Genomic DNA, 13,611 nt, shown 5'->3' on the forward strand with positions numbered 1-13,611 from the left:
GCGGGGGGCGGTGTTGGACGGGGTTTGGGGGCGGGGGGCGGTGTTGGACGGGGTTTGAGGGCCGGGGGCGGTGTTGGACAGGGGCTGGGGGCGGGAGTGGTGTTGGACAGGGTTTGGGGGAGGGGGCGGTGTTGGACGGAGTTTGGGGGAGGGGGGCAGTGTTGGACGGGGTTTGGGGGCGGGGGGCGGGGGTGGACAGGGTTTGGGTGTGGGGGGGCAGTGTTGGACGGGGTTTGGGGGCGGGGGCGGTGTTGGACGGAGTTTGGGGGAGGGGGCGGTGTTGGACAGGGGCTGGGGGCGGGGGGCGTTGTTGGACGGGGTTTGGGGGCGGGGGCGGTGTTGGACGGGGTTTGGGGGCCGGGGGCGGTGTTGGACAGGGGCTGGGGGCGGGGGGCGGTGTTGGACAGGGTTTGGGGGAGGGGGCGGTGTTGGACGGGGTTTGGGGGCGGGGGCGGTGTTGGACGGGGTTTGGGGGTGGGGGCGTTGTTGGACGGGGTTTGGGGGAGGGGGCGGTGTTGGACAGGGGCTGGTGGCGGGGGGCGGTGTTGGATGGGGTTTGGGGGCGGGGGCGGTGTTGGATGGGGTTTGGGGGAAGGGGGCGTTGTTGGACGGGGTTTGGGGGAGGGGGCGTTGTTGGACGGGATTTGGGGGAGGGGGCGGTGTTGGACAGGGGCTGGTGGCGGGGGGGCGGTGTTGGATGGGGTTTGGGGGAGGGGGCGGTGTTGGACGGGGTTTGGGGTGAGGGCCACTATTGGTCAGAGTTTGGAGGCGGTGTTGGACGGGGGCAGGGTGGCGGTGTTGGACGGCTGCGGGGGGGCAGTGTTGGATGGGGTTTGGGGGCAGGGGGCCGGTGTTGGACAGGGGCGAGGTGGCGGTGTTGGACGGGTGCAGGGGGGGCGGTAATGGACTGGGGTGGGGTGTGGTGTTGGACAGGGACTGGGGGTGTGGACGGTGTTGGATGGGTGCGGGGGGCGGTGTTGGACGGGTGCGGGGGGGTGGTGTTGGCAGGTGCAGGGTGCGGTGTTGGACGGGTGTGGTGGGGGCGGTGTTAGACAGGGGCTGGGGGTGTGGGGGGCGATGTTGGACGGGCTTTGGGGTTGAAAAGTCATTGAATCGATTAACCGAATAATCAATTATCCGAACAAAATAGTGCCCGCCCATCTCATTCAGATAATCGAGGCTCCCCTGTATATGGCACAATCAATATTACATCCATTATCTTGAGCAAGAAATGCCAGTAAAAATTGTAGTTTCCAAGTTGTGTTTACACAAAGTTTCATCAGCAAAATTTTTGTGCAAACACATATTCCAACACTCACTTTAACAAAACAATGATCTCTTCTTTACCCATCACAAAATATTTATGCCGCTTGCTCATAACATTTTCGGATGTTACACCACAAACGTCTGCACCACTGTTCCCTGTAACTGATATAACTCTCCCCATGTTACTCAAAACCCGTTGCACTTTGAACATTTTGATGAGGAAAACACGTCAACAATACTGAAAGCTCGTGGTTCGTTGCTCCTGGCTGGTAAGTGACACTGGACATTACTGATAGCATCATGTCAAATAGGGATTCTTGACAATTTAAGCTGATCCAGCTCTATAACTGTAGCTGGAATTGGGGAGCTAAGGGCCAGGCTGGATTCTGAAGACAATGAACAGGTTTGTGAGTGAAGGAGATGACGTTAGAGATTGCAGAGACATGGAGGAGAGGCATTGGAAGAAGAAAGATATATGAGGGGGGCACATCATCAGTATGATAGATAGAAAAGGTTAGCATGATCTTACCGATGTGGACAGTACATGAAGTATCAGTAGAGTTTATCAATATCCTTCCTCTTATTCACTCTGATTCCTGGACCCTCCATGTTTGTCTTCTATTTTATTCTTCCATAGGATGTGGATATTGCTGGAACTACTGAATTATCATCCCGGCAACCAAAGCTAGCCATTTGATGCCCATCCCTAATCCCATTAATCTGAGGGGCCCTGCTCAACATCTTAGAGTTCAGTGAAGGGTCAGCGACGTTGCTGCAGGTTTGGAGACATCCACAGACCAGATCAGCTAAGGACAGGAGTTTTCCTTTCAAAATTACATTAGTGAAGCAAATGGATTTGTTTTCCAACTGATGAGAATGTGGTCACCATAACTGAGATTAGTTTTACATTCCAGATTAATCCATTGAATGGCCTAGACCATCACGCAAGCCAACCTCCCATCCATGGACACCACCTACATTTCTTGTTGCTGCGGAAAGGCAGCCAACATCATCAAAGACCCCTCCCAACTTCTTCCATCAGGCTGAAGATACAACAGCTTAAACACACGTACCAACAGGTTCAAAAACAGCTTCTTCCCCACTGTTATTAGACTATTGAATGGACCTCTCAAATTTCAAATCTAATGTTGATCTTGCTTTTGTGCACCTCCTTTTGTGCATAACCTTCTATGCCTTGCTCTGTGTAAGCACTCTATGATCTTTATACCCTTGTATGTTATGATCTGTATTGCTTGCAAAACCAAAACTTTTCACTGTACTTAGGTACACGTGACAACAATAAAAAGAAATCAAAATTGAATTTAATTTCCACCAACGACTGTGACAGGATTCGAACACATGTCTCCAAAATGGTAGTCTGTATTACTTGGTTAATAATGTTGAAACTATACTACCATCTCCCAATGAAACTCAACACCACATCCACTCTTGTTGTCTCTGAGGTCGGGCCTAATTCTGGCAACTATTTCCACTCTACCAATCAAAGGAAAAGGTTGTTTTGTTATTTTGCTTATAATTCAAATGTCTTACCTCTCTACATCCTCTTTCAAAAGAGCTGGGAGCTCGCTGGATGTGTGTTCCATTCAGGGCTCTTCCATTCAAAATGTCTCAAAAGGGGTGGATGTCCACAGCCAAGCGGCCACGCACATTCTTCTCACTGTGACCGACCACTCTTGTGTTTCAGTCTTGTGACAGAATTCCCACCTGCTGACACAGCCCAGTCGGAATGGCGAGCAATGAAATCCTTCAGAAGGACAGCAAAACAGAGACTATGTTACCAACATGTTAAATTCTGGTTGTAGAGAGAACACCATTGATGCCGAATAATTCTCTTAACTTCAAATTATCTCAACTCCCGCCACCTCCACCATTTTTCATCCCAATGGTTACATCTCACGCTGTTCTGTTGATGCTTGACATTCTCTGACCATCACCTATCCACTCCACCCTCCTCTCTGACCTATCACCTTCATCCCCACCCCCATTCACCCATTGTACTCTATGCTACTTCCTCCCCACCCCCACCCTCCTCTCACTTATCTCTCCACCCTGCAGGCACTCTGCCTGTATTCCTGATGAAGAGCTTTTGCCCGAAACGTCGATTTTCCTGCTCCTCGGATGCTGCCTGAACTGCTGCACTTTTCCAGCACCTCTCTAATCTAGAATCTGGTTTCCAGCATCTGCAGTCATTGTTTTTGCCATTGCTACTGGTTGCAATCCCGAGTTACTGACTCCATCCGTCTCCTTGGCAACAATGTGAGGGGCATGGATAGTGTAAATAGGCAAGGTATTTTCCCTGGAGTGGGGGAGTCCAGAACTAGAGGGCGTAGGTTTTAGGTGAGAGGGGAAAGATTTAAAAGGGACCTAAGGGGCAACGCTTTCATGTAAAGGGTGGTGTGTGCATGGAACGGACTGCCAAAGGAAGTGGTGAAAACTGGTAGAATTACAATGTTTAAAAGGCATAATGAGTATATGAATAGGAAAGTTTTAGAGGTATATGGGCCAAGTGCTGGCAAATGGGACTAGATTAAGTTAGGATTTCTGGTCAGCATGGACAAGTTGGACCAGTATGGACATCTCTGTGTCTCTAAACTAGACTATCTATAACCTCAGTGCTCTTTTTGATCCCAAAGTGGGTTTCTCATGTCATGAAGACTTCCACAACATCGTTTGAATCCATTTTTGCCTCACTGCACCTGCTGCTGAAACTCTCGGCTGTGCCTTTGTGATCTCCAGACTTCACGATTCTGACGGCCTCCCGACTAGCCTGCTACATTCTCTTCCCAATAAATCTCAGGTCACCCCAAAAACGGATTCTGTCCAAGTCCTGGACATCTATCACCCCAGCCTTGTTAACCTACACTGGCTCCTAATCAAGCAACATGTCAGGTTTAAGAAAACCTCACCCCCATTTTCAAAATCACAAAATTAACTAAAGTCAGAGCACTGAGTAATCATAAAGCACAAAGACTGAGTTGTTTTTTGTTCCATTCCATCTGAGTCAACTGACCTACCCATGGTCTCACAGATCAACTGAAGAGATAAGAGCAGAAAATGTTAGAGAAACTGAGCAGGACAGGGCAGTATCTGTGGAAAAAGAAGCAGAGTTAACATTCTTTGAAGAGTCTTCGGTTCTGAAGAATAGTCTTTGGATTTAAAATGTGAACTCTGTTTCTCTTTGCACAGATGCTGCCAGACCTACTGAGTTTCTCCAACATTTCCTGTTTTTATTTCAGATTCCCAGCATCCTTGGTATTTTTCTTTTAGATAACTGAAGAGACATGTGGATGCTGTGATATCACATAAATAGTTCTAAAAGTTGGTCATAGTGCTACATTGGATTGTGTATCAAACAAAAGGAACCTTGTCCAATAAGATGAATCGGTGGCCTCAGATGCTTCTCTCCATGCACACTTACAAAATCCCAATCACAAAATACTGGCCACAAAAATTCACATGATGATGACACGACTTACAAATCAATCTCCATTTAGTCTAATGCAATAAAGTGGTTAGCACTGCTGCCTCATAGCGCCAGGGACCCAGGTTCAGTTCCAGCCTCAGGTGATTATCCGTGTGAAGTTTGCACATTCTACCCGTGTCTGCGTGGGTTTCCTCTGGGTGCTCTAGTCTCCTCCCACAGTCCAAAGATGTGCAGGTTAGGTGAATTTGCTGTGCTAAATTGTCCACAAGGTCCAGGCAGGCTAGGTGGATTAACCATGGGAAATATGGAGGTATGAAGATGAGGGTGCTAGGTCTGGGCGAGATGCTCTTTGGAGGATTGGTGTAAACCTGATGCGCCAGATGCCTACTCCCACACTGCAGGGGTTCTATGTGTCTAAGCATTGAGGTTCTGGAGTCTGAATTCACAGGATTTCTCAACCTGCTGTAATACATTTGCCTTACAGGGGTAGGACCCATCCCACAATTCACCTCACAATGTCACGAGAATAACTGGGATGATGCCAATTGCCCGATGCTCTGGCCATTTCAAAACTGGAAACAAAGTGCCCCCTTTTTTTTGGGTGCGTGTGTCGGAGGGGAAGGAAGGAGCAGGGTGTAGGGTTTCTAAGGTTTTCAGTCGATGCCTTTCATTTCCCAGGTGCACTTGTGCCAACCCATATGCCAGAGGCTGGCAAAGGCACGGGGACTATGAGGCTGATTTCTTAACTCCTGTCATCTACCACGAACTGCACCTGGTTCATTTCTCATCAGGTTTTTGTCACACAGCAACAAGGGGAGGCACAATTGTTCCATGATAACGAGCGATCACATAGCACTAACGCTATCGTTGGACCATTTGACAAGATGGAAAGTGTCATGCTCCTGCACTATAAACATTTAGGGGATAGAATTATGAAGCCATGGGAATCTATATACACAGCAACTGTCTCGTACAATATATTAACATTAATCACTGAGGGGGAAAGAGAAGTCAAGCAAAGCCTTTAGCTGCTGTCATTTCTGTTTGGTGATTTTTGTGCTGCTATCAAATTCATCTCGTTTGTCCCAAATATCGCTGAGCCTCCTCCTCATCCGAAAAACTCTTAAGTCTCCCTGACCTGAGAGTGTAAGTTGGTGATGCATTGATGGCATTACCACTGTGTTATAGCTGACCGAAGCTCAAGGATAACTCTCCTTTGAGTTGACACTGTTACATACGAGAATCTGTCTGAGCCTAATGATGGCCCAACTTAAATGGAAGATCTGCGTTCAAGACCTACTCTCACCTTCATAATGCAACTGATGTGCTATTAAACCTGAGCTGAAGCACACCACAGGAACCTAGCTTCCAGGCTGTGACCAATCTTCCATTTCAAAGCAGTGGTGAGTACTGCTGCCTCACAGCACCAGGGTCCCAGATTCGATTCCAGCCTTCGGTGACTGTGCGGCGTTTGCACATTCTCCCTGTGTCTGCGTGGGTTTCCTCTGGGTGCTCCGGTTTCCCCCCACAGTCCAAAGATGTGCAGGTTAGGTAAATTAAATTTCCCATAGTGCATTAGTCGGAGGGAAATGGGTCTGGGTGGGTTACTCTTTGAAGGGTGGGTCTGGTTGGGCCGAAGAGCCTGTTTCCACACTGTGGGGAATCTAATCTAATCTAAACACATATAAGGAACATCGAGATGACAACAGACACATCAAACTCTTCCTCCCTCAGACCATTTAATTGAACTCCACTCAATTATTTAACCTTCTCAATAGAACCTCACTGTAAGAAGGGAACATTTCTAATTCTAAGCAGGTATGGCCTTGTCCTGATCATGGCCATTTAGACTTCACAATAAAAGTTAAATTTGTACATCACAGATAGAGACGGTATTACAAAGTGTTTGCACAGAACAGCATCAACAGCACTCAGGGCCACAGTATAAAGAATGAGTTGCTTCAAGGATAAAGTTAAAAATAACCTCAGTCAGTTCAATGAAAAATCCACATTACATGGACACAAAATATTCGCATTAGATGTCCTACAGATTATAATTAATGTCAATAAGGGGGAATGAGTGGTTAGTCTAGGGCTCACACGTCTTTCATTTTTTTTACCCTAGAGTAACAGGAATGCAACACCAACTCTCAGACAAGATCTCCTTCATGATTGTGCAATGTGCTGCACTGCCAAACGTGCCTCCGTGTCTCCAAGTGCCTATTTAATGCTGAAATTAACAGAACAACAGGACAATGGGAGCAGGGTAGCGACCCAATACTATAAATGCACCTTGAAAAACAAGCTATGCTGTGAGAAACATGGACCGCCTGATCTGTCCATTAATATCATGAATCATCACATAAAGAGACAATACTGAAAAAAGCCCTTTCAGCCCATAATGCCCGTGCTAGCCATTTGTTGATTATAAATGCTTCGCTTCATATGTTGGTTTTTTTGATAGGCTCAGATGGATTACAGTTTCAAAACTAACCAATCAACATCCATTTCTCAATGGAGGATTGTGACGTTGTAGATTATGGATACTACTGAGAGATGGGGAGGTGGAATTCGGGAAGTTTACAGATTTTATTTGTGAAGGTGCAGAAGGAGGAGTCTTTTATTTGGACTCAAAATTAAACTGTGGCTTGTGGCCCTAACTAGTTAGGAGCCCTAACCCTCCCCCCCATAAAACCTCAGGTTCATCTCCCAACACCAGTTGCGCCCCCCTCCCACATCCCTTACCTCAGCATAAGAGCTGCCTGCTGATACCCCCCTCCTCTCTGCCTGAACAACCACCAAAGCCTCTCTATAAGTCTTAGCTAGTCCATAGTGGATATGGTTTGTGCCTCAGGCTGGCAGAGTGACCAACCAGCCAACTCTGGCATTCAGGGCAGGGCACAGAATGATCACAGGGTTGGACAGGAATTTCCAGGAAGTTTTCCATTTGTTCCCTAAATTGACCCGGTTTTTAACTCTGCTTTTAAATCTACCTGTAATTTTACCTTTTGGGATGGAGAGTCACTAAATCGCTTTGCACAAAGCATCGCAATTGTCAGGGCTCATACACCTTTCATTTTTTTTACCCTAGAGTAACAGGAATGCAACACCAACTCTCAGACAAGATCTTCTTCATGATTGTGCAATGTGCTGCACTGCCAAGTACCTATTGTCGTAGTTGTGTGCCTGAACTGTCTGGGATGTCTTAGAAAGATCCACTACCACTGATCCTTCCTATTGCCATTGGTTTTAGTCACTGGTTCCAAGTGGGAAGGATACCCATACAAGTCTTCAGCAGAAGCTTCGCTTCATCTCAATAAACAGTTTATTGCAAAGCACTCGATGACTAATTGCATTACATCCAAGATACATATTTGTTGCTATGAGGCACAACTTAAGAGTATGTGCATATTACCGTTAGGCTGTAGCACTAAAATAACTGGGATTAACACACGGGCACCCCCTCACCTCCTTCCAGGAACGACCATTGATGTGCTGATGGATGGAGATCATTGTGTCTGATGTCAGTTAACCCTGGCAAGCGCTAACTGTCTCACAGTAGTTAAGGACAGGCTGGGTGAGGCATAGACTGTCTGTATATCTTCATTGCTCACATGTTTCTAAGTCAAATGACAAGATACTTCTAAAATAGCCACACGCCAGAGAAATGTCTCAATCCAATGTTTTTGAAAAGCCCACCTGTACCTGGCTTGACCAGAGGAGTTTCACCTTGAATAAACGTTACTCTGATCAACAGTCAGACTCAAACAATTTTATCACCTCAACATATTTTCCATTCTTTTAAATAGTACCAACATGAACAATCGAGTTCAATACCTAGCAATAACGAATAAGGGCTTGTCTGTCCTGATAAGAATCTGTAACAGCAGGTTTGGCTGGATATGGTGATTAAAAGGAATTTGGAAGTCATTCACGAGTCTTATTCCAGGATAGGCTGTCCCGCTTGACAGCGTTGTAAAGCAACCATTGTACTTTTACTTGTTACTCAGTGCCTCTACTTAAAAGCAGATGTCAATTCAGGACAAATTCCTGGACAGCTATTCAGCTACTTGTATTACCTCTTCAAGAACCACAGCTCAGGAAAGATTCACCTATTTATTACATTCCCAACTGTGTTCCCCTAAACTGTTAAGTTCCCAGTTGGGGAACGTCTTTAATCAGCTAGTCTCTTAGCTGGTTGCAGTGAGATCCATTTAAAAAGAATGCCTTCCTTTCTCTCAGACCCAGATTAATTTATGCTTTAAAAAGGAGCCAATTTAACCAGTAAATAAAAAAAACGAAAGAACCTAAGATGCTGTAAATCAGAGACAAAATGGAGATTGCTGGAAAAGTTCAACCGATCTGGCAGCACCTGTGGAGAGAAATCAGACTTGACCTGAAACATTAACTCTGATTTCTCTCCATGGATGCTGACAGACCTGCTGAGCTTTTCCAGCAATTTCTGTTTTTGTCTCTGATTTAGCCAGACTTTTTTGAATCAACAGAAGTGTGAGTTTATTAATTATGACATGTGAGAAGAAATAGTAACGCAAGTCCTCTACACACAGCTTAGAAATAAGAGGCGATGCCAAAAGTAAGGTTAAACAGATCAACTCTGAGTTGTTTATGATGAGTAGATAAAGCAATGTTGTGGTCAGCTTCTCTCCCTCAGTTCTCAGCCATCCTGAACACCTCCATCAAATATCTCTCCAAGGAGGATGGCCTCAGCTTCTCCAGTTTCTGCCCATGTGTGACGTCCCCTATCCCAGTCTTGAGAAGCTTAACCGAAGTTTTACTGGAAACGTTTTACCTTTAGGAACCCCTTGTGCAGAACTAGGGGACTTGGAGACATAGCAAATTCATTGGCCTACATTTTTAAAATGACTAGACATAATACTGGGCACAGGGCAGAACTCCTGGTAAACGAAAATCCACCCTGAGATCTCTAAAGGAGTATTATTTAATCTTTTTTGCTGCATGGCCTGTTAGCAGAGTTGTGGTAGCGTAGGATCTTGGGTCATGTTGTAGAACAGAGGGACCTAGGCTTTCAGGTACACGATTCTTTGAAGTTTGTGTCACATATAGGCAGGGTGGTTAAAAAGGCCTTCATTATTCAGTTTTTTGTGTTCAGTAGCTGGGAAGTCATGTGGAGGCTGATAGGATATTGGTGAGGCCTCTTCTGGAATACTGTGTTCAGTTCTGATTGCCCAGTTATAAGAAGGGTTTTATTAAGCTGGAGATGGTTCAGAAGAGATTTAACAGGATGTTACTGGGAAGATTTGAATTATAAAGAAAGGCTGGATAGACTGGAACTTCTTTCATGGGAGCATAGGAGGCTGAGAGGTGACCTCGTAGAGGTTTGTAAAATCTTGACGGGTAGAGATAGGGCTAATGGTAGGTTCCTTTTCCATAGGGTGGGCGATTTCAAGACTGGGGGGCATATTTTTAAGGAGAGAGGAGAAAGATTTAAAAGAGATATTGGGGCAAATTTTTCACACAGAGGGTGATTCACGCATGGGATGAGCTTCCTGAGGAAGTGGTGGATGTGGGCATAGTTACAACATCTAAAAGACATTTATGTAAGTACATGAAGAGGAAAGGTTTGGACGGATATGGGCCAGGAGTGGGCAGGTGGGTCTAGTTGAGTTTACGATTATTTTTGACATGGATTGGTTGAGCTGAAGTTTCTGTTTCTGTGCTGTATGACTCTGCAGGAATGGAAGTAGACCATTCAGTCTCTCAAACCTGTTCCATTGGATCACCGCACAGTGTTCGGTATAGATGAATGTTGACAAATCCATGCTGGATGTTGTGGCTTGGACAGGGATATTTCTGCTTATGGGGACCACATTCCCTTTGGTCCTTGCACTTCCCTTTTCATCACCGTCAGCTTCAGCAAATACTCAGAATCTCAACAAATCTCAGAGCGTGTCTAACTAGCTCTGCAAGTCATTTGGTAAAGCTCACATTGTGACAAAAGCAAATACATTACTGTCATTCTTACCAGCTGTGATGTCTACTTGAAGCAATTCCAGTTTTAAATTCAGACTCAGCATTGAATGTCCTGAATTTTAGAATGATATGTTTTTCTTTGTTTTAAAATAAGTATTTTCCAGCTGACCATACTCGCTTTGCATGCAGAAAACACACAGCAAAATTCTGCACAAGAAACATTAAAAATAAGGTGACATAAAATCACTTCAATACACTCTATGGTTCCATAGATTGGATACCAGCAAAGATGCACTGAGATGAACTCTGATAAATAAACACGTGGCCTAATGGCATTATTGCTGGAGTATTAATTCAGAGATCCATATGATGTTCTGGGGCTCAAATCCTACCATGGCAGATTTGAATTTGAACTTAATAAAAAAGAATGGAATGGTGACTGTGAATTGATTATTGGGGAAAAACCCAACTGATTCACTAATGCCCTTTAGTGAAGGAAACTGCCATCCTTACCTGGTCGGGCCTACACGTGAGTCCAGGCCCACAGCAATGTGTTTGACTCTTAAGTGTGCTCTTGGCAGTTTGGGTTGGGTAATAAATGCTGGCCCAACCAGCGATGCCCTCATCCAGTGAACGAGTAATGAAAAACATATAGAAGCAATCACACACACATATATCATGCCGGGGTGGCACGGTGGTGCAGCAGTTAGCACTGCTGCCTCACAGCACCAGGGACCCAGGATTGATTCCAGCCTTGAGTGACTTTTTGTGTGGAATTTGCACGTTCTTCCTGTGTCTGCATGGGTTTCCTCTGGGTGCTCTGGTTTCCTCCGACAGTCCAAAGATGTGCAGGTCAGGTGAATTGGCCATGCTAAATTGCCCATAGTGTTACGTGGTTTAGTCAGGGATGAATGTAGGGGAATGGGTCTGGGTGGGTTTGTCTTCGGAGGGTCGGTGTGGACTTGTTGGGCCGAAGGGCCTGTTTCCACACTGTAGGGAATCTAATCTAATCTAATCTTACACAAACATAAATACACACACACAATTCACATTTCTAACATGTATCCTTTGATGGGATGTGAGGTGACTGGTGTAAGTGTCATTTATTACACATGCTGAAAATGTGTTGCTGGAAAAGCGCAGCAAGTCAGGCAGCATCTAAGGAACAGGAAGTTCGACGTTTCGGGCATAAGCCCTTCATCAGGAATGAGGAAAGTGTGTCCAGCAGGCTAAGATAAAAGGTAGGGAGGAGGGACTTGGGGGAGGGGCGATGGAGATGTGATAGGTGGAAGGAGGTCAAGGTGAGGGTGATAGGCCGGAGTGGGGTGGGGGCGGAGAGGTCAGGAAGAAGATTGCAGGTTAGGAGGGTGGTGCTGAGTTCGAGGGAATCGACTGAGACAAGGTGGGGGGAGGGGAAATGAGGAAACTGGAGAAATCTGAGTTCATTCCTTGCGGTTGGAGGGTTCCTCGGCGGAAGATGAGGCGCTCTTCCTCCAACCGTCGTGTTGTTATGTTCTGGCGATGGAGGAGTCCAAGGACCTGCATGTCCTTGGTGGAGTGGGAGGGGGAGTTAAAGTGTTGAGCCACGGGGTGGTTGGGTCGGTTGGTCTGGGCGTCCCAGATGTGTTCCCTGAAGCGTTCCGTAAGTAGGTGGCCCGTCTCCCCAATATAGAGGAGGCCACATCGGGTGCAGCGGATGCAATAGGTGATGTGTGTGGAGGTGCAGGTGAATTTGTGGCGGATATGGAAGGATCCCTTGGGGCCTTGGAGGGAAGTAAGGGAGGAGGTTTGGGCGCAGGTTTTGCATTTCTTGCGGTTGCAGGGGAAGGTGCCGGGAGTGGAGGTTGGGTTGGTGGAGGGGTGTGGACCTGACGAGGGAGTCACGGAGGGAGTGGTCTTTTCGGAATGCTGATAGGGGAAGGGAGGGAAATATATCCCTGGTGGTGGGGTCTGTTTGGAGGTGGCGGAAATGATGGCGGATGATACGCTGTATACGGAGGTTAGTGGAGTGGTAGGTGAGAACCAGTGGGGTTCTGTCCTGGTGGCGGTTGGAGGGGCGGGGCTCAAGGGCGGAGGAGCGGGAAGTGGAGGAGATGCGGTGGAGGGCATCGTCAATCACGTCTGGGGGGCATCTGCGGTCCTTGAAGAAGGAGGCCATCTGGGCTGTACGGTCTTGGAACTGGTCCTCCTGGGAGCAGATCCCCTCCCCTATCAGCGTTCTGAAAAGACTGCTCCCTCCGTGACTCCCTCATCAGGTCCACACCCCCAACCAACCCAACCTCCACTCCCGGCACCTTCCCCTGCAACCGCAAGAAATGCAAAACTTGAGCCCACACCTCCTCCCTTAATTCTCTCCAAAGCCCCAAGGGATCCTTCCATATCCGCCACAAATTCACCTGCACCTCCACACACATCATCTATTGCATCTGCTGCACCCGATGTGGCCTCCTCTATATTGGGGAGACGGGCCGCCTACTTACGGAACGCTTCAGGGAACACCTCTGGGACACCCGGACAAACCAACCCAACTACCCCGTGGCTCAACACTTCAACTCCCACTCCCACTCCACCAAGGACATGCAGATCCTTGGACTCCTCCATCGCCAGAACATAACAACACGACGGTTGGAGGAAGAGCGCCTCATCTTCCGCCTGGGAACCCTCCAACCACAAGGGATGAACTCAGATTTCTCCAGTTTCATTTCCCCTCCCCCCACCTTGTCTCAGTCGATTCCCTCGAACTCAGCACCGCCCTCCTAACCTGCAATCTTCTTCCTGACCTCTCCGCCCCCACCCCACTCCGGCCTATCACCCTCACCTTGACCTCCTTCCACCTATCACATCTCCATCGCCCCTCCCCCAAGTCCCTCCTCCCTACCTTTTATCTTAGCCTGCTGGACACACTTTCCTCATTCCTGATGAAGGGCTTATGCCCGAAATGTCGATTC

The 13,611-nt window shown here is 47.2% G+C and overlaps 1 protein-coding gene across 2 annotated transcripts in view; it reads right to left on the bottom strand.

Moving 5' to 3' along the window:
- LOC132830779 (thyroid hormone receptor alpha) overlaps window positions 1-13,611 on the bottom strand; it is a 368,439-nt gene that overhangs the window by 141,384 nt on the left and 213,444 nt on the right. For both annotated transcript variants that reach the window (XM_060848624.1, XM_060848622.1), the window contains exon 3: window positions 2,818-3,031. In XM_060848624.1, the coding sequence (XP_060704607.1) occupies window positions 2,818-2,870 (53 nt within the window). In that variant the 5' untranslated portion in view covers window positions 2,871-3,031. The remainder of the gene's footprint in view (window positions 1-2,817; window positions 3,032-13,611) is intronic.

This window comes from Hemiscyllium ocellatum, chromosome 32, assembly GCF_020745735.1.
Source record: "Hemiscyllium ocellatum isolate sHemOce1 chromosome 32, sHemOce1.pat.X.cur, whole genome shotgun sequence".
NCBI lineage: Eukaryota > Metazoa > Chordata > Chondrichthyes > Orectolobiformes > Hemiscylliidae > Hemiscyllium > Hemiscyllium ocellatum.